The sequence below is a fragment of the Capricornis sumatraensis genome, chromosome 10, assembly GCF_032405125.1.
Source record: "Capricornis sumatraensis isolate serow.1 chromosome 10, serow.2, whole genome shotgun sequence".
Classification (NCBI taxonomy): domain Eukaryota; kingdom Metazoa; phylum Chordata; class Mammalia; order Artiodactyla; family Bovidae; genus Capricornis; species Capricornis sumatraensis.
In genome coordinates, this window is record NC_091078.1 from 90,943,003 (window position 1) to 90,968,095 (window position 25,093).

Here is a 25,093-nt window from a genome sequence, read left to right on the forward strand (position 1 = left end):
AGAGAACTGAGGAAGTAGAAAGCTACAGTTTCTCTCTGAGGGAAATTTTAGAGTGATGTGTGATGCTTTAGTTAAATAAAAACTCCACTGAGCACAGAAATAGTCTGTAAGGATGCAGGTACAGCCACAAGAGTTCACAGAGCATCCTTCTCACCCTTGGTTCTTAATTTTTCCAGAGCGGAAGGAGCTAGGTGTTGGCTAAATATTAGGCATTTCACATTCCTTTACCAGATCACCACATATACATGACCATGGGCACGTCCTGTCACTTTACTTCCATTTCTGGAATTTGGTCAAAAAATACACTTGATAAAAGTTCTCCCTTTTGGCTACCAGTTTCATATTGAAAATCATTGTTGAATATTTTAAATTGCTTGCTTACATTGAAATCTACTGTCCTTTTTTTTTTTCTTTTTTTTTTTTAGTATCTCACATAGTTTGGTGGTCAGTCAAGTATGCTCAGTAATCACATTTAGGGGACTCAAATCTTATCAATTGTGTTTGACCAAGTTTGGGGGTTACTGAATCAGTTGGTGTTATAGCTGCAAAATTATTTAAGTGAGATTCTTGTTCTGTCCATAATTACAGGTTTATTTTAACAGATCTGTTCTGCAAAGTTTTATGAGCAGGAATTTTCTTGGGCAAATCCACCATGATTCTCAGTGAGGTTAGGGTAGGCAGCTTTTGGCCTCTGGGGTAGTTTTTCAAATGAGTGGTCATTAAAAAGCCCAGTTCTGTCCTCCTAGCAACAACCATTTTTCAGCTTCTGCTGAGAGCAGGGTCCAAAATTACCCTATCTCCTTATGAAATTCTGTTGAAAAACATTAGTCCCTCTGCACTGTGCACAAAAGCCAAATTACTTTTGGAATGTTCTGTGGAACTCTGGGAATTCAGATAGGAATCAAGGAAACAGTACAACATCTTTTCTCCTGCTTTGCTCAATCTGTTGATTGATGTGTAGGCAATTATTCTCCTTACCTTGAACCCTCTGAAGTAGTCTTGGGTCTAACTTCTACTGCTTTTTGGTCATTCCTTTATTTGTTTGTTTTTATAAGCATTTTATCTTCTTTCCAAACTCAGAGAATACAAAGAAAAGTTCTGGAAAAGCAGAGGGTTCATTCTCCATTGAAAGCAGTATTCTTCTAATAATTTGCCAGGATGATAAGATGTTTCTCAGATCTTTTACATTGCTGAAATGTAAAATCAAAGAAAGGGCTTCTGAAACAAACCAAACAAAAACCATGCACTTATTCAGGGACATAGTCAGAATATGCTTATGCTGGTTTTTATACTCAGCACTGCCAAGATCTTTATGGCTTGTAAGCTTCCCAAGCCTTCACAGAGACATCCCTGGAGAAGTGAGAAAACTTGGAAAAGAGGAAGAAAGGATTTTTTCCTGATTATTCTTCAGCAGTAGCATACCGAGGACATACAGTGAAAAGTATTGGACCTTTTCTAAGTTATTCCCAGCTTGGAACTTCCACAAGTCTTAATGCTATGTTCCGTAGTCTCATAGATAAGGAAGATCACAAATTAGAGTGGAAAATTAAAGGAATTTCTGGTTCTCTGTAATGTTTCTGGCTGTCTCAGGCTTAATTCTCAAAAGCAATTTATGTGTGTCTTAAAGTTTAAAATAGTTATATTAACTGCAGCAGCAGTTTCTAAACCCAGCTGTCTTTGACATGAACTTTTGAGATTCTTCCTCACCTTCACCAAATACCAAATGGAGGACCAGCCCAGTAACCTGCACATCAGAATCCCAGAGGAGGGACACCAAAAGCTGATGGGATCTGACTGGCAGATCAGCAGTTGGGACACATTGAGCTGCTAAAGGAAATCAGCAACTCTCAGCCCCTGAAGGTGGGAATCCTTGGGTCACCAAACACTTGCTCTCTGTATATATATAGATAACCTTACAAGTTCAGGTACTGTGAGCGTTAACTGAGTGATAAGATCTGGGATGGCTTTTGGCTGCAGTTGTGACCAGAGGAGGTGGGACAAGGGGCTGGTGCAGGAGTGAGGGTGGGAGTGGACACAAGCCATCAGGGCACACGGTGATAAGTGAGACAGTTGAGCAACAGGATTTACTGAGCACAGAGAGAGTCTGAGCCTGGTTCCAGACATTCCAGGGCTGTGAAAAGAAACCAGAAGCCACAGACTGATCTCAAGTACCTAGAGTACCTTTCTTGATATCCAGCAGCCTTTCCTGATGATGCCATTTGCACAGAATCAGGGAAGTTGAATAACTTGCTGGTAGTTGAACAGGGATCAAGTGACTTAAATTTGACCATGTGATCCAGCCTTCTAACCCCACTTCTAGTTTTCTTTACTCTGCAGGGTACTTCCAGTTGTGGAAGCTGTATTAATGGGGTGCTTTTGAGCCTGGCTGTGTTGGAGGATAGAAGATTTGGTGTTATAGGCAGGAGTTGCTCCTGACAAGGGAAGCACCAGGGTAGAGATGGATCCCTGTGGACATGGGATTAGAGACAGAGCATCCTTGGCGAGAGTTCTCTGTAGGAAGCTGATCACTTGCTCAGGAGGAAAGGGAGAGTCTGGCCCTGCCCAGCAAGTGAACTGTTTCTATCTGATGCACAGGATGGTAGGGAACTGCTATGTATTCTGTAGGGAGCGTAAAATATGAGAACTGTCAACATGAAGCAAGTTTGAAATCAGTATTTTTTATTAATGATAAAATGGCTTCTGAGATGAGACTGCTGGGTCACTCTTGTCCATGAGATCTTGCCCTGCTTGTGATGAACCTTGGGCACCTCCCAGGCCATGGTCTTGTTGTCTGCACACTTAAGAGTCATCAGTCAGTGATGATTTGAGTCTTTCATCAATGCGTCCTCACCCTTACCATATTAAGGATAAAATAATAGCGTACTTCAATTATGCAGCCTATGAGGCATGGAAATTTGGGTCTTTCCTCTATGTCAAGTAGTGTCCTGTAAAGTTTCAGGACCTGAGAGAAGATCTTTGGGCTGTTAATATTCCAGAACTAAGGACCTTGTTTTGTTACCAGTTTTCATCTCAAGTTTGTTTCTAAATGACATTATGGTGCATGATTCTTTTCATAGTTTATTTCCCAAAATAGGAGGGAAAAGAAGAGAGGGAGGGGGATGCATGGAGAGGAGGGAGGGGAGAGAGAGAGAAGCAGCCTACTGTTTGATTTCGGGTGCTGTTTTTTGTTGTTGTTGATTGAGTAGGACCTGGCCTGAAATGTCCTCTGGCACATGCTGTTTCTGAGCCATAATTATGCTTTCTAACCCACTCCTTTATGTCTGGGTCCTTAATATCCAAGCTCCTATATAATTATCAGGTTCAGTGTTTGGGAATGAGACAAATATTTTTTGCATGACCTTAGCCTATACACTGCAGCGCCATGCAGTGCCATGTTATTACAAGATAGTTCCTAAACTCCGAGCTGAACTATTAATTCTCTCAACTTGAAAAGACACAGCAAAGAGATCCTCCCAATCTTTGGCCCATGATGCCAAAACTCAGATGGACACTGACTTGATCCAGCTGAGGGCCCTAAGGTTCCTCGGGGAGGATTTGAACTTGGCCGTAGTCTGTTGGTCCTGAGTCAGAGGGGGACTTGGGAGCCCTTCCTTCTCCATGCAGCTGTATTCTGTAGCTGTGGTAGGGACATTCGTTGCAGTTGTGAAGGACGTGCGTTTTCAAGCATTTGACGGGGCCAGGTTTGCTCACTGTCTCTCCAAGTTTGCTGTACTAGTTTGCTAGACTAGCGAGAGATTGGTTAAGAGTAATCGGAATTTTAGAGGATCAGGCTGAACGGAGGGGAGCTGTGGCCAACCGGCAGGGCTCTGTTAGCTCCTGGACTGTTTTTTGACGTTCTCCCAAATAGAAGCCAGCAGGACTCTAAGTTCTCCAGGGTCAGTCTCAGGAATTTCTTCGCCTGTACTAAAATTATTTCAGTACCATTCCCCCTTAATCTGAGAAGCAACCTATATATCAGCATTTGTGTGTGTATATGTAGCACAGAAAGCTTTCTTATCTTTTATTATTTCCTGTCATTTATTAAACATTCAAATAATAATAGAAAGAAAGAAAGGAGGATCCAAGCATCCTGAAACCCAGGCATCCAGCAGTGTTTTGTGCTCGTCTTTTTGGACTTTTCTCACACATGCATGTATGTATGTGTATATCCATATACATGCACACATACATGAACATGCTTCAGCACCTGCTTCACCATCCATTCAAATATATGTTGTGATACTCTTTCCTTCTGATGAATAGAAACATACGTGACTCTTGAATTGCTCATAAATATTCTATTATATGCATAATGAATATTCAGTAATTTGTTTTTAAGAAACCTGATACACAGGTATTTTGTTACCTCTCATTAATTGCTCCTGTGATCAACATCCCAGTGAATATCCTTTTACCCTTTTCATTCCTGTATGTCTGTCCAACTTTCTTTTCAAAAGCCTTTTGGACCGCAGGGTGTACATATTTTGAATTTTAATACATAATGCCAAGTTGCCCTCAGGAAAGTTTATACCAGTGTACAACCCTGCCAGTAGTGTATGAAAGTACCTAAAGAATATGGAAATTAACTTTCCCTTTTCTTAAGCTTTTCTAAATTTTACCGACCTCTAGAATATTACCACTAAATGCTGAAAAGAAAAATGTGTTTATGAACTACTGTAAGTTTGACATTGCTCCACACCCAGATTCCAGAACAAATTATGCAGGCAGTAGTTTATGAAACTTGGAATAAAGTCAACAATCTCTAATTTTTATTTGTTCACTAAGAATAGGTATTGCTATACTCACATTATTTTTTGGAAAGTTAATATAAAGGCAGGACTTCAGCTGATCATTCAGCACAACAAATTCATGTATGCGTGTGTGTGTATTTTATTTACATTATGTGTATGTATGTGTATATGTGTGTGTGTGTGTATACATATATATAGGCTTCTGAAGTGGCTCAGTGGTAAAAAATCTGCCTGCCAATGCAGGAGACACAGTAGCCATAGATTCAATCCCTGGATTTGGAAAATCTGGAGGAAGAAATGGCAACCTATTTCAATATTCTTGCCTGGAAAATCCTATGGACAGAGGAGTCTGGTGGGTTATAGTCCATGGGGTTGCAGAGTCAACCACATGATTGAGCAACTGAGTGCACACACACGCACGCAAGGACACATGTGACGCCTTGGATTCAGACTCTGTTCAGGGCATTATTCTCTTAGAGGAGCTTTGGGTGTGTGTGAGTGTGTATGCGCTCAGTCGCTCAGTTGTTTCTGACTCTTTGCAACCCCACAGACCGTAGTCTGCCAGACTCCTCTATCCTTGGAATTTTCCAGGCAAAATTACTAGACATGGTTTGCCATTTCTTCCTCCAGGGGATCTTCCCAGCCCATGGATGGAACCCACGTCTCTTGCTTCTCCTGCATTGGCAGGGCAGATTGTTATACCAATGTGCCACTTCAGAAGCCCTCAATGAAAAGATGCTCAACCTCAAATTATAATTAGGGAAATATGAAGGAGATAATAATTTTTCACGTGTTGGATTTTTTAAGATAAAAGAGTTTGATGAGATTTTGTGTTGGCACAATATAGGCAGAGGTACAGACTGGAAGTTGACCAAAATATTTGAAGGGAAATTTGGTAATATCTTTCAAAGTTTAAAATGTGTATACTTTATTCTAGGGATCTCTACTGAATCTCTTTTCTTTGTACTTTATAAAAACATCTATTATGTGTTTCATCATCTATCCTTGTTGAGAATAAGCATATGAGGACAGGCAAAGGTGTTCCTTTGGAAAAATATTCTTTGAAGCATTATTGGAATAATGAAAAGCCAGAAATGACCCAAATGTTAATCACTCATTCAACAGATATTTACTGATGCTCACTATGTGCCCAGCAATGTTTTAGGTGCTTGGGATAAATCTTTGAATGAAATAAACAGAGATCTCTGCCCTCTGTTTTAGCACATCAATAAAGGACTAGTAAATAGAAGTACATGCAGAGAATGGAATATGTAACCATTAAAAATGAGGTATTTCTACATGATCTTGACATGAAGAGGGCCAAGACATCTTGGGCATTTCATTTTTAAAGGGAGTCTATGTGCTTCCTTTCTTACATTATGCGTAAAAGTTTTCTTGAAAGACTGGCAAAAATCCTTAATAGTAGTGGTAGATATTAGGACAGGGGAAGGGAGAATTTTTAAAATAAACTCTACACTATTTAATTTTTCATATCTAGATGTTTGATTCCTATAATAGAAAACTTATAGATGTTATAAGAAAGAAGAAATTAGGAAGCTAAATTAGTGGTTCTGCTAGGAAGTAGTTCTACTCAAAGAAGACGGAAAATTCCTTAACCTATCTGTAGGCACTGAGACCAAAATGATTAGGTGTTTGATGCTGTTCAGACTGCAAGAATGGAAATTAATACCATAGTACTTTGGAATGCAAAACGAAAGACACAAGATGGGCCTGTGGTATTACTGGTCATGGACATGGTGGACTTGTCTACACATGCAAATCAAATGGGAAGGCAGCCAGGGGCAAAGGTCCAGCAGTCAAGATTTCTGGGGCTTTCTCTGGGTTTGTGATTGACTAATGTTCAACCTCCTGGAGCCTCATTCTCCCCTTCTGTAAAACAGTGAACCTGGAGTCACTGATTTAAGGTATGGCCTAGCACTAACATTACATGAATCAGGATTATTCTGGCAAGTGCTCATTCGTTGGAGATTCAAGATAGCTGCTGGAATCGCCACTTTCCGGTTACCCACTTCCACTCAGTGCTTTGAAGAAACATTAATTATGTAATTTAATATCTGCTTTTGTTTAGATTCAAGCTGAAATGCTTTTGGATATTTCGTACTTAGGCTATTTCAACTCCAGGGTCATAGAAGATCAGGTTTTTTGGAGTCCACCTTAAACAGATGACTAAGAGAAATTGATTTTCAAAATATATTCTTCAGATGAATTTAATTTGATGTGCTGGAGAAAACAAACAAACACAACAAAAAACAACATGAGTCAACACCCTGGGCATTTCCAGATTAAACTGGAGTGTGATTTCATCCTCTCTGGAAACTGACTTTCTTTAGATCCCCAAAGCCAAAAGTTGCATTTTGCCTCTTCTTTGGGGATAAAGTTTCATAAAAGAGGTGGTGGTTGTAGTTGAGTTTTCATTCCTGTATGCTGGGGGAATGTCAGCCTGGAGCAGAGAGTGAGGGGACCTGTCATGCCTGTTATTCATGTGTCTCTGGGAGGCTCCATGGAGACCTTGTATCCAGAGAGGAAGATGCGACTCAAATTCTCCTTCCCTGTGGAACTAAATTGGTCCTAGTTAGGGTCGGTTCAGAGCACCCCCTATAAAGCTAGTAAGCATACTGAAATCCAAACACAAGGGAGACAGCACAGCAAGCACCGCAAATGAGAAGATAAACGCCAGAGGGAATGTTTCATAGATTTGGTATTTGGGACACTCCACTGCCATGTCTCCCTTCCCATTTGTTTTTCAACTGATTGAAAAACTACTAATGAGCGTGTTTACATTTTCTCCAGTTGTCTTACCCAAGTGTGAGACCAGCTGGGGAGAGGGGTTTGTTCTCTGTCCAAAGCCCTAGCTGTCTCTCCCTCCGTCGTCTTCTCACTCTCCGGCTGCCAGACCCCCTCCACCCTGCCAAACCTCTCCTCGCCTGCTCACCACCCCTCTCCCTGGGGTTCTCTCTGTGTTCAGCACCGGCCAGCAGCCCCACCACATGTTTTGCATTGCTCACACCCTCCCTTCTCTCCCTGCTTTGTTGTCATTTGTTTTGTTTTGAAAGAGGTGAGGTGCAGAGGAGGTCTTGGGTTTGTGCCCTTCCACTCAGCCTCAGCACTGGGATTCAGCCCAGATTGCATTTGCCCCCCATTTCTGCACTGACTCAAAAGACCCTGTAGGAGAATGTCTTTCTGTCCTCTCACAGTTCTTCTGGATGCATTTTCTCTCTCTGGTCTGCTCCAAATTTCTAGTCTCTGAGCTCTAAAACCCAACTCGTTCTCAGTTGCTTTGCTCTTTCCTTCTAATGAGGGTGTCTCAAGCTTCTCTCATTTTGAAAACCACCTTCATAAGGTTTTCCATGTTCTCTGACGTAATTGCTGTGAAGTCCCTTTTGGATGAGATTGTTGCCATGCACGCGTGCTCGGTTGCTTCAGTTGTGGCCGACTCTGCATGGCTCTACGGTCTGTAGCTCACCAGGCTCTACTGTCCCTGGGATTCTCCAGGCAAGAAGACTGGAGTGGGATCAAACCTGCATCTGTTATATCTCCTGCATTGGCAGGCAGGTTCTTTTTTTTTTCTTTTATTTAAATTTTATTTTTTTACTTTACAATATTGTATTGGTTTTGCCATACATTGACATGAAGCCACCACAGGTGTACATGAGTTCCCAACCCTGAACCCCCCTCCCACCACCCTCCCCATATCATCTCTCTGGGGCATCCCAGTGCACCAGCCCCAAGCATCCTGTATCCTGTATCGAACCTAGACTAGTGATTCGTTTCTTATGTGATAGTATATATGTTTCAATGCCATTTTCCCAAATCATCCCACCCTTTCCCTCTCCCACAGAGTCCAAAAGTCTGTTCTTTACATCTGTGTCTCTTTTGCTGTCTCGCATATAGAGTTATCATTACCATCTTTCTAAATTCCATATATATGTGTTAGTATACTGTATTGCTGTTTTTCTTTCTGGCTTACTTCACTCTGTATAATCGGCTCCAGTTTCATCCACCTCATTAGAACTGATTCAAATGTATTCTTTTTAATGGCTGAGTAATACTCCATAGTGTATATGTACCACAGCTTTCTTACCCATTCGTCTGCTGATGGACATCTAGGTTGCTTCCATGTCCTGGCTATTATAAACAGTGCTGTAATGAACATTGGGGTACATGTGTCTCTTTCAATTCTGGTTTCCTCGGTGTGTATGCCCAGCAGTGGGATTGCTGGGTCTTAAGGCAGTTCTATTTGTAGTTTTTTAAGGGATCTCCACACTGTTCTCCATAGTGGCTGTACTAGTTTGCATTCCCACCAACAGTGTAAGAGGGTTCCCTTTTCTCCACACCCTCTCCAGCATTTATTGCTTGTGGACTTTTGGATTGCAGCCATTCTGACTGGTGTGAAGTGGTACCTCATTGTGGTCTTGATTTGCATTTCTCTGATAATGAGTGATGTTGATCATCTTTTCATGTGTTTGTTAGGACAGGCATGTTCTTTATCATTGCTGCTAAGTTGCTTCAGTCGTGTCCGACTCTGTGCGAACCCGTAGACGGCAGCCCACCAGGCTCTACCGTCCCTGGGATTTTCCAGGCAAGAGCGCTGGAGTGGGTTGCCATTGCCTTCTCCAATGCATGAAAGTGAAAAAAGAAAGTGAAGTCGTTCAGTTGTGTCCGACTCTTAGCGACCCCATGGACTGCAGCCTACCAGGCTCCTCCATCCATGGGGTTTTCCAGGCAAGAGTGCTGGAGTGGGGTGCCATTGCCTTCTCCTCTTTATCACTAGCACCACCTAATTTATTCAAACACATTTTACAGCAAACCCATAACTATGAAAAGGGCTTCCTTGGTAACTCAACTGGTAATGAATCTGCCTGCAATGCCAGAGTAAAAGTGAAAGTGAAAATCACTTAGTGGTGTCAGACTCTTTGTGACCCCATGGACTATACAGTTCATGGAATTCTCCAGGTCAGAATACTGGAGTGGGTTGCCTTTCCCTTCTCCAGGGGATCTTCCCAACCCAGGGATTGAACCCAGGTCTCCCACATTGCAGACAGATTCTTTACCAGCTGAGCCACAAGGGAAGCCCAAGAATACCGGAGTGGATAGCCTATCCCTTCTCCAGGGGATCTTCCCAACCCAGGAATTGAACCAGGGTCTCCTGCATTGCAGGCGGATTTTTTACCAACTGACCTATGAGGAAAACCCTTGTTCAACTGAGTCAGGAAGATACCCTGGAGAAGGGATAGGCTACCCACTTCAGTATTCTTGGACTTCCCTAGTGGCTCAGTTGGTAAAGAATCTACCTGCAATGTGGGAGACCTGGGTTCGACCCCTGGGTTGGGAAGATCGCCTGGAGGAAGGCATGGCAACCCATTCCAGTATTCTTGCCTGGAGAATCCCCATGGACACAGGAGCCTGGAGGGCTGTGGTCCATGGGGTCACAAAGAGTTGGACACGACAGTGACTATGCACATATAACTATAAAAAAACCCCACATATTCCCTGTGGCTCATCTTGCATATCTCCAGGTATGTGGGCATGTCTCCTCGTAGCCCTTCATGTGTAAGGCTCTCCATCCTCCCCTGAGCTGCTGCTGGGTTACTCAACCTTCACCTTTTCCCCAGCATAGTCATTGAACTGTCCGTTTCCAGTCTATTGACCAGTTCTGTTTGGCCATACCACGAGTTAGTTTCCAAAGTTCTTTAGTTAAGGAGATGATTCCACCCAGGCCAATGATAATGAATCGTTATTGGATATATGAATTGAATGAAGACCTTGACCTCCCTTGTCAGCACAGTTTTAGAGTCTGAGTTCTAATGCCTACAAATAGCCTTCTCGTTTGCTTTTTTCCTCTTTTCTTTTTTTCCCTTCCTTCTTTCCTCCCTTTCACCCCTCCTTGCTTTTTTCCCAGACTCTCTTCTTTTCTTTTTAGTTAAAAAATTGGAATTTGATTTTCAGGCTCACTTTCTAAAGAAACTCTAGTAGGCCATACACAGAATATGTCCTTAGTTATTAGAAGTCTGGGGTTTTTTTTTTCCAGAGACCCTCTATTGACTCTCTGAGTTGAAACAGTTTAGACTCCACATAAAATATGCATTGTTTACCCAGGCTCTTCATGCTCTGCATACTGTTACAGTCCTTGAAGAGCTTGTCAGTGACAAGTAAGATAAATGAGTGAAGAGGACTTTACAAGTGTTTAAAAGCTAAGTATAGCATGTGCTGTCCACTACTTAATTAAACAGACCTGAGCTTAACTAAGTAACTTTGTGGTGGAAACTTCTAGGGCCTTCCCCTTTTCCCAGACCCCTGCCATTTCGAACAGTGCTCAGAATGTTAGAAATTTCTTGGTTGTCTTCAGTTGCTGACATGTTAGCCTAGGTTTGAAACCATCCTGTTGGTTAAAGCATTAAAAATTAGTACAGCTTGTGGATAATGACTTTTGAATTTCTATTAGGACTTGGTCAGAAACATGGGGCTTGATCAAGATTTTTATAATGTGTGTGAGTTTCATCCTTTTCACAGAGAGCTTTAAAATAAAAAGTGAGCTCTTTCTCTCATCAGCTCTAACTGGGAGCTCTTACTGTCTAGAGAGTCAAGAGCCCATTGCCAGCTCAGTCTTACTATTTATACTGAAGGAATCAGTCTGTATGAATCTGAGCAGGATGGTAGAGTGGGTACTTAGGAAGCTGTGGGATCATACGCCCAAATCTTTCAGTTGTGTGGTCTTGGGTAAGTTTCTTTATCTTTCTCATAAACACTACCACTGCCATTATGTATTTTACTTTTACTTTCCCTCTTTACTCATACATTCCAAAAGCACGTTTCTCAAACTTATCCCACAATCTCAACTCACAATATTGTTACAAAGAAGGCAAACAGAGCTATCATACTGAAAAGCCTTAGTTTCTTTACCTGTAAAGTGGGGATAATCACAGCCTCTATCAGGGATGATAGTGAGGATTCCCTCTTGGTTTTTAGGGGCTTCATCTCCTGTGCTCGCCACCATTAAAGATTTTGAATATGCCTTTCTCCACCCCTAGCCTGCATCAGAGCTTTGCTGGGACTGATGAGAAGAGATGGCAACAGCAAAGTGCTGTGGTTGGCACAGAGCAAGAGCTAGGAAAGTCTGTTATTGTTCTTGGTATTCACAGGAGGCTCTGTCTCACAGTGCCAGTCTTCTTTCTGCTACTATTAAGGATCTTTATATCATTAGCAAAGTATATAAAGCTCTTTCTCTGGCCCCATGGTCTGCACTGGCTGGTAGCAGAACAGAGGTGATGATGGTCTCAGCTATACTATCTGTCCAGAACCCTTGGGGAATTCCTCAGGTTCCTAAAGTGATGGCAGGACACAGTTGATTAGAATAATCTCCCTCCCTTTCTTTTAGAAGAAAAAAAGAAAAGAAAAACTATACCAAAAAAAAAAGTGCAACAAGAAATATGAACAGGAGACTAGCATCTATCTGTTCATGTGGAGTTTCATTCATGCGAAAGGCATTCTTTCCTCTCTTGCCTCCACTAAGGGACTGGCACGCTGGTTATTTATCAGTCACCTCACTCCCTCATAGACTGGGGTTTTTTTCTAAGGGCATGAACTTTTGTCTGGCCTGTTCCCTGGCCAGACCTACACGAGTGACCAGGGGAGGACCTCAGGCAAGGAGAAGTGCAGGGGCTTGAGGCAGGCTGACAGCAACACGTCCAGGACTGACCATCCAGTCTGTGAGTGACCTCTGGGGCTGGACGAGAGGATATGGGAGGGGCACTGACTTCCCTATAACAATTAAAAATGAAATAAAATAAGGGCACTCAATGACTAGGTACAAAAATAGCAGCCAAACTGTCCATGGTGACTACTAATTTTCTGTCTATAAATAAGAGCTGAGGGAAGCAGCTTCAGCAAGGTTGGGAGGAAGAGTCTCATCAGTGTCCTGTTTGGCTGCAGATGGATGGCAGGACTGATGAGCTAAACAAGCGGGAGGAGATCAGACCTGTTTTCAAGGCAGGACTGATGCTGCAGCAGTAGTTTGTGTAGATATTTATAAATACATAGATGTCCAGAGGCTAGCCCAGTTTCCCAAGGATGGCGTGATTTGATGTGAGTGAGCATATGGCTATGGCTCTTCTAAAATTCCTTCCAAAACCCCAAGTTGATGAGTTCTTCTGAGAAATAAGATAGCAAATTACCATCTCAAATATTTTTCCTATTCTCTTCACATCCAGTAAAGGAATGAAGAAAATAACACATACACAGATGTCATGGTTTTTTAAAAATTTATTTTTAGTATGTCTATTATTTAATTGATTTCTTAATTTATTTTTTAATTGGTCATGTTGATGTACATACCGTATTTTGAGTTCCAGTTCCCCTCATTGGCTTGCTTTTCCTCTCATGATGATGAGGGTGAGTTTGTCATTCTGGGTGAGAATCTCCCCAGTTCACTCTTCCTTATAGCTGTGTCCACACCAACTCTCACATCTTAGCTCAGAGGTCATCTGACCCATGGAGGCTTATCTGATATCCAGCCCTTAGCTAGAATGGATTTCTCCTGCCTCCAGACACTCAAGTAAACCAAGCCTCTCTCCTTGCTTTTCTTCTTCTCCTGTGTTACAGCCCATCCTGTAATTCCTCATATATTTATCTTTGCTTTGTTACATGCATCTGGCCTGGGACCTTTCCATTCATAAACAGCTATAGGACTCTGGAGTCAGAAACCTGGGTTTAAGTCCTGTTTCTGTACTCACTAGCTAAGCATTCATGGGCTTGGTTTCCTCATCTGTAAAAGGCGGCTCATAAGAATAGCTATCTCAGAGGAGTCGATGAATGTGTTCTACTCAGACGCTTAGCCTGACATGAAATTGCTCTAGTCTTATGGCTGTAGGAGTTTGATGAGAGTTGACTGAATTTCTGTGCAGGGTCCACAGTAGAAGGCATTCCATCAGTGATTCTCACTCCCATAAGGTTCCCTAATGCTGAATACTCCCCTAATAGCTTCTTCATCCCCCTGCTTCATTCTGTCCTGCAAGAGTGACCCAAGCATTGGAACCCAGACCCCACTCACTTGTGATTCACTGCTGTGTGGGCCTCTGGATGTTCTGGAAATCCCTTCCCTTCTCACTGCTCAGTTGTTGCTCAGTTAAAGTTTATTCATCTTTAACTCAGAGACAGGAACTATTGACCTTGCTCTGATTTCACAGAAAGAAGGCCGATAGAAGAGTTCTGGACTATTTCGAATTTCCCTGGCAGGAAAGAGGCAGAAAAGAAAACCTGAGAGGAGAAAGTGTAATTGCTAGTATGGTATTATCTCCATATCCCATAGCAACAAATTTGTTATATATTTTTTTCTTATTTAAACCATATTCGTGAAGGTTTTATTGTTAAGTTGATCCAGATGACTGATCAAAGCATAGTTTGTTATTGCCACCTTGCTAAAATATTTTTAAAGGCAGTTTTAATATTACACTTTTATAGCTACATATTGCTATTAAGCTATTGAGTCTATTACTAGTCAATCAAGGATTTTCATTTTGTTTCAAGAGCTCCTTGGATAAACTCTTCAGAAATGTCAAGAGCAGTGGAGTCTATGGCACCTTTTCACAGATGGTGTTCATCAAGGATTTTAGTTAATAGATACAGTTTCAGTTTTCCATGGTTGACTTTTGGTGCTAATGAAAGTATTCTAAAGATTCCTGCTCTTCCAAAGGCTAGAATATAGTAAGGAAATGAACCTCATGACACCCCCACTCTCTTTATTCTTAATGATGTAACTACCCAAAGACATGAAGTATTTCAGTAGGTCCATTTTATTCAAGAACAGAATATTTCTCAAACACGAACAACTTGACTTTTGTAACAGTTCCAGAACTGTACATTTATCCTGCTCTCTCATGTCCAAGAACAACAACAACCGAAAACAAAGGCATGATGGGGAAAGTTAAACTATCACATGAGAGTTACATACTCAACTGATTCATCATAGATGCTAATTCTGTATTTTTTCTTTTTATCTTTTCCAAATAGCCAGTATCCTTTCCATTCATTCTGTCATACACTTACACATTTCTTCAACATACATTTACCTTTTGTATATCAGACTGTCGTAGGTGGTGAATCCAAGGGTAATTCTCACTTAGCACTTTCCCTTAAGAGAATTTCAACCTAGTGGCAGAGAAAGCCAAGAAAGAATGCAGTTATTTACCATTCATAGAGACAAGTGCTGTGATGGAAGTAGTAGAATTCTGGGGAAGGGAGTAGAAGGGCGCTTAATCTCTTCCAAGGTGGACTTAAGGAAGGTGGCTCTGGAGGTGATAATGTCAAAGCTAAGACTAGAAGAACTAATGGTTATAACCAAGGTAGAAGAAGAGGATGAAAGGCATGACAGGAGCAGAGGGCAGCATGTCCCAGGGCAGGGGAGGGGAAGGTGGGATGCTGGGAGGTGAACAGCAGTTACCTAACAAGAGCTTCATAAGCTCTGCCGGAGATGGGGCTCTTTCCTGGGGACAGTGTGGAGTCTCTGGGAAGCTGAAGCCAGGTAGTAACAGAGGTCTGATGTCACTCTGACTACAGATCATGTTCGGCTGGAGGCAAGAGTGCAGCAGGAAAGCTGTTAGGAACCTATTGCCCCAGAGAAATAAGGAGGCGTCTGGAAGAAAGAGGAAGTAGAAAATGAAATCTGATTAGATTTGTCTCAGCAGTCATGACATAATATAATAAAACAAATATAACACAGCCAAAGGTGAACGTGTCAGGTCAGCAGTTTGGTAAACTCTGAAAAGGAAATAAAAACGGGCTTTCATAAATTACTAAATGAGGCCATTAGTTCCCAAGAGCAGTGCCGTGGAAAGCCATCTCGCTCCAACTCTGTATTAGCTTTCCTGGAATTTCACTTTTGGTTATCCAGAAGATGTGCTGTCTAAGGCTTTGTGGTGGGCACCTTGTATATCTGATGGCTACAGGGATGTGAACCATTACACATGGAATCATCTGATGAACATGTTTGAAATTATTTGAGCAAGTATTATCCTTGTTCCAATCCTTAAAATTTTTCTGCAATTTTTCTTCCTTCCACCTTTAGGGAGTGTTTATTCATAGCTTCCTAGCCTTATAGACCATTCTTGGCATGTTAGGAAACCAGTATAATTGGGTGGAGATAAGGATAGGTAGTGTAGATTGAAAAAACAGTAAGAGCTCCATTTCTAATTTAATAATTAAGTGAGCAGGATCAGTCAAACGTTTTCATGGAAGGGAAAAGTAGAAACCAGCCTGTAAGCAATCGGTCACAGTTTAGGGGATATGCTACAAGCTAGATAAATAAAAATGCTCTAAAGTATCAGGCTAAACTCTCATTTTTCATCTCCATTTCACACTCTTCTCTTCCAGCCCAGACTAATCAAAAGAAGCCTCTTCCGCTCACAATTGCTGTGTGTACATTTCCCCCAGATCTGGTATTCACATGAACAACGTGGTTTATTTATATTTCAGCACCAAATTGGAAAGATGACATCATTCATTTACAGTCTTTATCCCATGACATGCCTATTCTCCAACACCTCATTTCAGCAGACACATTTAGGACCGCATATAGCATCTTGTTTAGCTTGTACATTCTTTTATGGGATACAGTTCAAAGGTAGGGGGCTTTAAGCTTGTCACGGGTAAGAAAATAATCTCATAAAATCACAGGAGCTTCCCCAAAGGATAAGGACATTATGATGTTTACAATAGCAGGGTTATTATTTGTTCATTTAGGCTTCATCACTCATTCTTGGGTGAGTCCCTTTCTTCTTGACCACAGCAGATCTTATAACTCCCTTCAGACTTTCGGACTTCTTTTAGAAGAAACAATTCCAGACTTATTAGATCGTGAGTTCAAAACTGCAGGCTCCTGACAATACTGGAATTTTAGGTGTGAACACGACATTTCACAATCTCATGCACGAGTACAGGCTAGTAGGGGAGTCTCAGCATTTGGTCGGCAACAGCCCCACTGGCTGCTCTTTCTCACAACATATAACGTGTCCGTTGGGTCTTCTGACACTTTAAGTGGACACGTGAAGGCTGGAAATGCTATCAGCTGCCAGAGGTTGCCTGGGATTTTTTTTTTTTTTTAGGTGGCTCTTTCCCTCTATTTTTATTGTCTTTATCCATATACTTGCATTTTTTTTAAATGTCCACTCTGGGGCCTTTCAAATATTGTACACATTTAAAAAACTGGAGTGAAAAAATCATGAGACGTCCTCTGTCCTACAGAACTGGAATGTGAAGTCAGTTTCCAAAACTTAACAGAACTAACCCTTTTATGAGAGAGCTATTTCTACCTGTTGAGCTGTTTGCCTTTTTTTGCTAGCAACATGGCAAAGAGAAAGGCCTCAAGACTGAGAACTGGAAGGTCCAGAATATCTCCATGTTCTATGTCAAGAAAGAGACTGAAAATCTATGCCTTGATTTTCCAGCTATAAGTGAGAATAATAATTCACCCCAGGAAAGTTTTGAAGATAAATTAGATCATTCATGAAGAACACTACAAGAAGAGACTGCTAGGTCCAGCATTGTTATCTGAGTATTGTTTATGCTACATACTAAAATTCCAACTGTCTGAATGCTCTGCCAGACTCTGACTTTCAGCTCTCTTAAACTGTTGATGGCTCATTGTCATGAGCCACCAGTGGGGCTGTTATGGCAACTCACGAGATGTCCTCAATTCTTAATGACCTTCCCTGGCTGAAGACAGTTGGGTTGCTCACCTTTAGAATGACAGTGGCCCTCAAAATTACGGCCTCTTCTTTCTTTGAGTCACTTGTTACAGCAACATGTATAATGTTATCTGTATCTACTTGGCCCTGTGTTAGACGCTGGAGAGAGACTGCTGAAAGACGCAGCCTCAAGCTTACTGACAAATGGACAGACGAATCCGTGGTTAGAGAGGTGTGGTAAGCTTGAGGTACATGTCACCTGGTCTCAAGGGTGGGGTCAGGAAAAGGCTGTGCATTAGCCTGACACAGAAACTAGAGGCAGGGAAAGGTGGCTGAGGCAGCTGTCACAAACAGAGCGAACAACATGTATTAAGAAGGAGAAGAGTCTTCCAGTAAACAGTGACAATAGTTCAATAGTAGCATGACTTTTATTTCAAGCCCATTATGTACCAGATCCTGGACTGACTTGAAATCCACTCTCTTCACAATACTTTCTCCTCACAACAACCCCAGGGAAGAGATTCTGTTACTCCCATTTGAAAGTTGAGGAAATTGGGGCATAGAAATAGTTAACTCTCAAAAGACCATGTAGCCAGTGAAGAGGTGGTTGAACCCAGTTGGCCTTATCGCCAAGCCCACACTTGGAGTGTCTGCATTTCCCAGCTTTCTGAGCTGCATATTTTTATCTGCCTTTCTCCATGGACTTCAGGCAGTTTTGTGGATTCTGTGACCTTTGTTAGCTCAATTGATCATTGGTCTCTTTCTTGCCCTGCATAATAAAACCATATAGTTCTGTAGCCCTTGGAGTTTAACTCTGACACTTAGTTGCCTCATGTGACAAACATAGCAAGGAGTAAAATTAGAGTGGCTAACTCTTCTCCATCAACTTCGCTTTCTTTGCCTTCATTTCCCTAAAGAACGATATTAGTTAAAATGTCGTTAGAGAGCCGTTGCCCTAGAAGTCATCCTAGCAACAAACCAGCCCCATCAGTAGTTTTGCAGTTGGCAGCCTTTTGGTGGGCTTCTCTGCCTTGTCTTGCAGGACGACTGTTGTCTGTAGCTCTCTGTCTCCTTCCAGGTCTTTCCCATCTTTTCCTCCAGGGCTTCCTTCTGTTGCTTGCTCTAGAGCGTAAGATGTGATGGTTGGCAGTGTGTTATTGCAAGCTTACTATGGATCTGTGTGATCGCTTGATAACACAAAGCACTTTAGCGTGTGTCCATTTATTGGCTTTTAAATCATGTGGGGGAAGTACACTTATGTCTATGAATGGCTCTCCGACAACATAGCAGATTCAGTGATGTGACAGAACCTCTGTCACCAAAGCTAATGGAATGGTGTGTTCTTTATTAAGTTTCCATCGAACTAAAAGTGAAAATCTCTGTTCCTAAAAAAAGAATAATGGGAGCCCTACAGGTGTTGTAATCATGCCCTGACGCTCTCGGGCTGGTCTTCCAGCTCCTGATGGAATCTTCCCTGGTTTGTGTTCCGTGCAGACCCAAAACAGAATGAAGCTGATGGCGGACAACTACGATGAGGACCACCACCATTACCACCACCACCATCACCACCACCACCACCGGTCCCCTGGGAGGTCGCAGCATTCCAATCACAGGCCCTCTCCTGACCAGGTCAGTGTCATTGCTGCTTACCTCTAAGACCCCTTTTACCCTTTGGATATTTTAAGATAAAATAAATAATCCTCAAGAAATAATAAACAGCATAAAGTGATATGTTCTTTGAACTGAAACTAATAGCTTTGGTATTTATTTCCATCACTCAAGGAATCTAAATGTTTTCCTTTCTCCTTCCTCTTTAAGGTTTTGTCTGTTCTTGTTTATGTTATGCATTTTCTTTCCTCTTCTCCTTTCTTTTTCATAGATATGTAGTCTATTGCTGGCACAGTATTAATGGTGGGTTACTTTGGAATGTTGTTTTCAGAGTTTTAAGAGAAAGCACTTTGTTTCCATGAGCTTGGCAATCAGAGAAGCCGTGAGTTTGCTGAGCACTGTCCTAGAAAATCCCTTAGTGATGCAAACTAAAAGTGGGGTAAAACTACAGGAAAAGAGACGAGTTTTGCTTGCATTTTAGCAAGTGAAGTCAAGGCGTCTGGTTTATTTGATCTGGACTCTATTTTCTCGCTTACCTAAGTAAAGAAGTGGAGAGATGGCTTGACAAAAACAGTTCTTCTGCAGTTTTCAGTGATGTTCACCTTCACCCGCCAAATGCAAAGACTGTTTACATGTTTAGTATTAAAATTCTTGAAGGGAAATTTTATGGAGATTATGGGATTAAATATAAGTTAGCAGGCTATCATAGTCAATATTAATAGTGTTTCCTTTTTTATCTTACTGTGACCTTTTTAAAAAGTAGTGTAACTTATACAATAAATTTCAAGAGAGGTGAGGTCATAGGTAATAGAATGGAATCATCTGAATGCCTTTGTTATATATTTCTAAATAGTGAGGAGCGAGAGGCATGTGAGGAGGGGTTTCACTATTTATAAGAGGAAGGAGTGCTTACTGACTTCCTAAAATTTTTTCAGATAACTCTGTTTCCTTTTTACCTCATGTTGCTAGCATCCTGTAGGAGAAGTTTAGATTCCAAGTCTCCAGGAATTTTACTAGGAAGTGGTACAATTCCAGAGGGTGCTATTTATATAGCTCACAACGTAAGACATACCCTATGGAACTGTGCAGTAAGGTAGCTCCAATCAGAGCGATCCTCACCCCCAGCTTGGCCCTGTCCTTGTCCTGGGAAACATTTGCCCTCAGAGACCTCAGCCCTGGAAAGGATATTCACACAGGACATCTTAGTTTCTGAAGCTAAGTGCAAAAAGGTACCGGTTTATGTCATTAACTCTCAAAAAGAGTTCTCAGTTTGGAAATCAGCAAAATGGAAAGTGAGATTGATTTTATGTCGTTTTCTTGAATGTCTGGCTTTGGTTTAATTTGGTTTTATTTAGTCAGTTATCATCCCTCCCATCACATCCCTCACCATCACTACTTTCCCAAATTCACCTACCCCAGTGTACCTGGCATCCTGCTAATTCATTCTCATTCTTGATCCCTGCCCTTTGCTCCTTGACCTTCTGCCTTGGGAAATGAGTGTAAGATTATATTGGTACTAGAGACCACCCTGGACTTGCCCCCAGAGAAACCGAAACAGAGAACACTATAGCGACAGAAAAAAGGATCTGGACCCAAACTGGGGGAGTGGGTCACACAAGCACCTGCTGAAATAACAGTCTTGTTTCATCACTGAGACACATACACTAATGTGTCATGCTAGAAACACAGTACCAGTTCAAATTTATCTGCCTTGTGAATGCTATATTTTTATTTTTTTTTATAAAAGATAGCCTCCAGATACTTTTCTAGAGCTCTTTAATCATTAAACTAGAATACTTGACTGTTTGGTTGACTTCTGTTTGTTGACAGACACTAGTGATTGTTATAAGACAGAGATCATTGCTCCGATGTGGAGCCCTCCACAGAAGAGTTAGCATTCCTTGAGAAATGTCTAGCTACCACACGTGGTCAGGACCTCTTGTACATTGCCAATTATTAGGAAGGTGGTGATGACCTTCCACTTTCACATTCTCCATCTCAGTAAGTACTGTAAGCAACCCATTAACATAGAGGCAGAGAGGGTCATCCTCTTCCTCAGCGGAAAAATCCACCGAGACGAGGAGGCCCTCAAGAGCTGGGAGTCCTTTGCTCATTCAGCCGAGGCTTGGAGCACCTATCCCTTGATGGCCACTTTGCTGGGCTTAGGTAAGGGAATAATAGATAATAGCCTTATATTCAAGTAGTTTGCTGTCTGGTTTTGAGCAAAAATCTGATGTCTCATTCATTTCTGTTCAGGATAATGTCAGTCAGAACAAGACAGATAACAGGCAGTTTTAACTTACTTAATTAGGGGGCCCATGACTTAGGAACTGCAGTGGGGTTCACTGTGAAAGTGAAATATCATTCATCAGAAGGATAGCTTTTGTGACCTTAAATTGGAGTCAGCATGGCCGTAATGCTCCCTTGGTGTATTTTTTCAGTCAGAGAAGGAGACTCAAGTTGGGAGCCCTCATAGGAGGAGACTGACTCCAGAGATGGAGCTGGCAAGACCTCCCTGGGCTGGTTAACCTTTCTGACCAGGCATTCCTGCTCCTGGACAATGATGCCTCCCCCTGTGTGGGATATGGAGATTCATATTCACCAACTCGTATATCAGTTTGTGCATCATTATAAATCTACATCCCAGTCGGTAACAGTCATTGAAAGGCTGGGAAGTCTTTCCCAGTTGATTGCAAAAGCGACACATAATTGTGTAAGCATATATACTAACATGTATGGAGTGGAGCTACTTCTTAGGGGACAGTGACAGCTTTATATCAGCACCTGGCAACATTAGAGGCTGAATAATGGATTGATTTGGATGAGATTTGAACTAAGTGTTCATGATGTACCCCTACTAAATGAACCGACTTAAAGGAGAAAGGTCTCTTTGAGGGATTCCTGATCCCCTTCCCATGAATCTTTTAGCCCTAACTTTCCTGTGGCCATGAGCGTTGACCACCTATACCTTGTAGAAGAGGAGCTCCAAAGTGTTGACATTAACTTTTGAGCTTTATTAAGAGGTCAGAGCACATGAAAATGAAGAAGAAAAAAAAAAAATCAGCCACTTTGCTACTTTCCCAGAGAAACTCATTTTCCTTAGGAAACTCAATTTAACTATTGCCAGGTACTTGCAGAGTTAGATTCTTTTTCCACTTCTTCCCTGACCCTCTCTCTTTTACTATGATTTTGCTTTCTCCTTGGGAGAAACTGAATCCAAGGATTATAAGTCTAGACTAGCCTTTTCCAAAGTAACTTTTGGAACATTAGTCCCATGAGGAAGGTTTGAAACAAAGAATCAGTGGGCAAAGAATTTGCGGAAAGTGTTGCATATTATAACATAATCTTGGAGAGTCTTGGTGCAATTAAGAGATCAAAGGATCCATAAAGTCATATAAGAAAGCAAGTTCTCCAGTTTTATTTAACCCAGCACTTCCCAGACTTACTTGATCGTGGAATCTTTTTTCTTCTTCTTTTCAAGTAGCATCTGTGCTCTGAGGAATACTGTCCTCAGAGTATCAGGTATAGAAAAAGACTACCCAGCTTAAAACATGGCTGATCCAGTGCCCATTGGTGTTATACATCAAAAGATAGACTTTCGAGGCAAATTTTCCTTATGGTTTAATAGCAGAAAATGAGAGTGTTCACCTCTTAGGATACTTTTTTATTTCAAGACAATGACATCTGAGAATGAGTTATACCACCAAAAAAATCAATTGATTGCAGTTAAAGGAACCATCATAAAAATGAGGAGCCAAGAAAGTGAGAATAATCATACATGCACATCTCTTCAGGGATTGAAAATGCATGTGATAAGGGGAAGGAAATATGGAGAATATGTAAGAGAATTCAGTGGGGTGTGTCAGTCCAACAAACTAGACCTCCATCCAAGAAAGAAGCAGTTAATAGTTTGTGACCTATGACCATAGTCATTGAATATGTTCAAGTACAACATTCAGAGAAGTCTCAGTAATGCGTTAAGAAACCTTTCAAACCAAGAAGTGGGCACGCAAGCAGACAAGAACTATTTCCCATGACACAGGCTGCTGGTGGGCTCTGAGAAATAATTAAGACCAAAGACTTAGTTGTACCTGCTGGAGACATGTTAGTGGTTTTATTTTTAGTAAGGTTACCAAGACCAATTTTAGGAAAGCTAAGTGGAAACTCAGCTTCTCCCAAATGCCCTCTGGACCTGCCATCATCACTATCTGTTATTTTTAAGTAGCATCTTTCCTTGCCTTATCCAGGATGCCAAGATTTTTTACTTATTTTCCCAGGCATTGTGTAACTTCTATAGTCGTAGTACATTAGTCTCCTTCCAGTGGCTCCCCAGTGTGGGCCAACCCCATGGATAAGAAAAGCATGGCATCAGAGTGAGCACCACACTTCAGATGACTCAAAACCCCAGACTCGCTCAGGTTGCCCTTTGGCTTCTGGAACTTCCACTACTGTGCTTGGGGGGGGGGGGGGCGGTCTTTAAAGGCCTGGATCTTACTTCTTTTTGGTGCAAAATGTACCTCCAATTGTTAAAGCACCTGTCACTCTGATTCTAATTTGTGGGGACCTAACTGGCAAAAACCTAAACATTTTTTGTGTGTGTTGGAACCCCAGAATATGTGGTCACTTTCAGAGCCAGAACTTGTTTCTCCTCTCTCTGGCTCTTTCTTTGAATATAAATGCTCACTCACTCACAGGAGTTGGAAAGGTCAAGGAATTTTTACTACCTTGAAGACTTTCAGATCCCAATTAGAGTTTAAATTTCACATTTTGCTTATAGAAATCTTACTTGTAAGGGATGGCTACAGAGTCCAGGAGCATGGAGGCATAACACTTATTAAATTTATTATGGGAATTTTTGATTGAATTTTATGTCATATTCATACTCTCTGTTACATATTCCAAAGCATAGTTGTACCTGTCTGGCTCATAGTAGGCACTCGATAAATGTCTGTTGAATGAATTCTTCCTGTAGTACCTCTGGGAAATAAGAAGGGCAGATGGAACTATCCCCATTACACAGATAAGAACACTGGAGCTCAGAGAGGCTGATATCTATTCAGAATCACATACCTGCAAATGAACAGGCCCCAGAGAAGGGTCTGTATCTCTGAATGCTATCCCCAGGGCAAACCTCCTTGGATGTCAGTATGGATCTATTTATGTAACCATGTGTACTAAATATGGTTTAATTACAGTATCAACTTCCTCTAAATGCAAATGTGCATTTTCAGTTTCCTGTCCAGTTGTAGTAAATTTTATCTCATTTTGGTTTAGTTTTCAAATTTGAGTTAGAGTTTCATCACGTCGGTTCTCTTTCCATTTGCCCCAGCTTTCATCAGCATTATCTCCATTCTTCTGTTTGTGATATTCACTTCATTTTCCCCCATCCCCCCTGCCTTTTACTTTTCCCCATACCTGCTATCACTGTGCCAGTGAAAATGTGGCTTCTTACAGCTCTCCCACTGCCCTCGAGGCCCCAGAGTGAGGCTCTCAAGGAGTAGAGTGCCTGCCATAGAGAGGGAGAGAAATCGCTCTGGTTTACAGTGGGCCCTGGGCGGTGGATCACCAGGATCCATATTTCTTTGCTCGCTCACCCATGAGCCTGTGTACACACAAGGCCCGGGACCAATCAGGCCCCCAGAGCAGAGTTAGAGGGTGCTTCCCTTGGCTCGAGGCTGCCATCGGACCAGCCAGGGCTCTTGGAGGGCTTTCAGGTAGTGGCCTCATTGTGACAGAACTGGGTTAGATATTGTACATCCTCCACTTCAGGGTGTCCACTCTCCTTATCTCTTTCTAGAAAATTGATCGCCCTAATCCTAAATGTTACTGACTCCACTTGACGGTTTCCAGAATCCACCTGCAGATGTAAATAGTGGCGTTGGGTCCCTACTCTGCCACTTCTGTTTACTCTGTGGTCCCAGCATGTGTTGGCTCTCAGCTGAAACATGAGTTTGTACCGCTGAACACATTTCAGAGCACTGAATGTCCACTGCCATTTTCTGCTGAAAATTCCCATTGATTATGCTTGAGACACGT

The 25,093-nt window shown here is 41.8% G+C and overlaps 1 protein-coding gene across 1 annotated transcript in view; it reads left to right on the forward strand.

The window, feature by feature from the left end:
* ERC2 (ELKS/RAB6-interacting/CAST family member 2) overlaps positions 1-24,709 on the forward strand; it is a 773,878-nt gene extending 749,169 nt beyond the window's left edge. Inside the window, exons 16-17 of the mRNA XM_068983117.1 lie at positions 18,944-19,082; positions 24,561-24,709. Coding sequence (XP_068839218.1) covers positions 18,944-19,082; positions 24,561-24,709 — 288 coding nt within the window. The remainder of the gene's footprint in view (positions 1-18,943; positions 19,083-24,560) is intronic.
* The last annotated feature ends 384 nt before the right edge of the window (positions 24,710-25,093 follow it).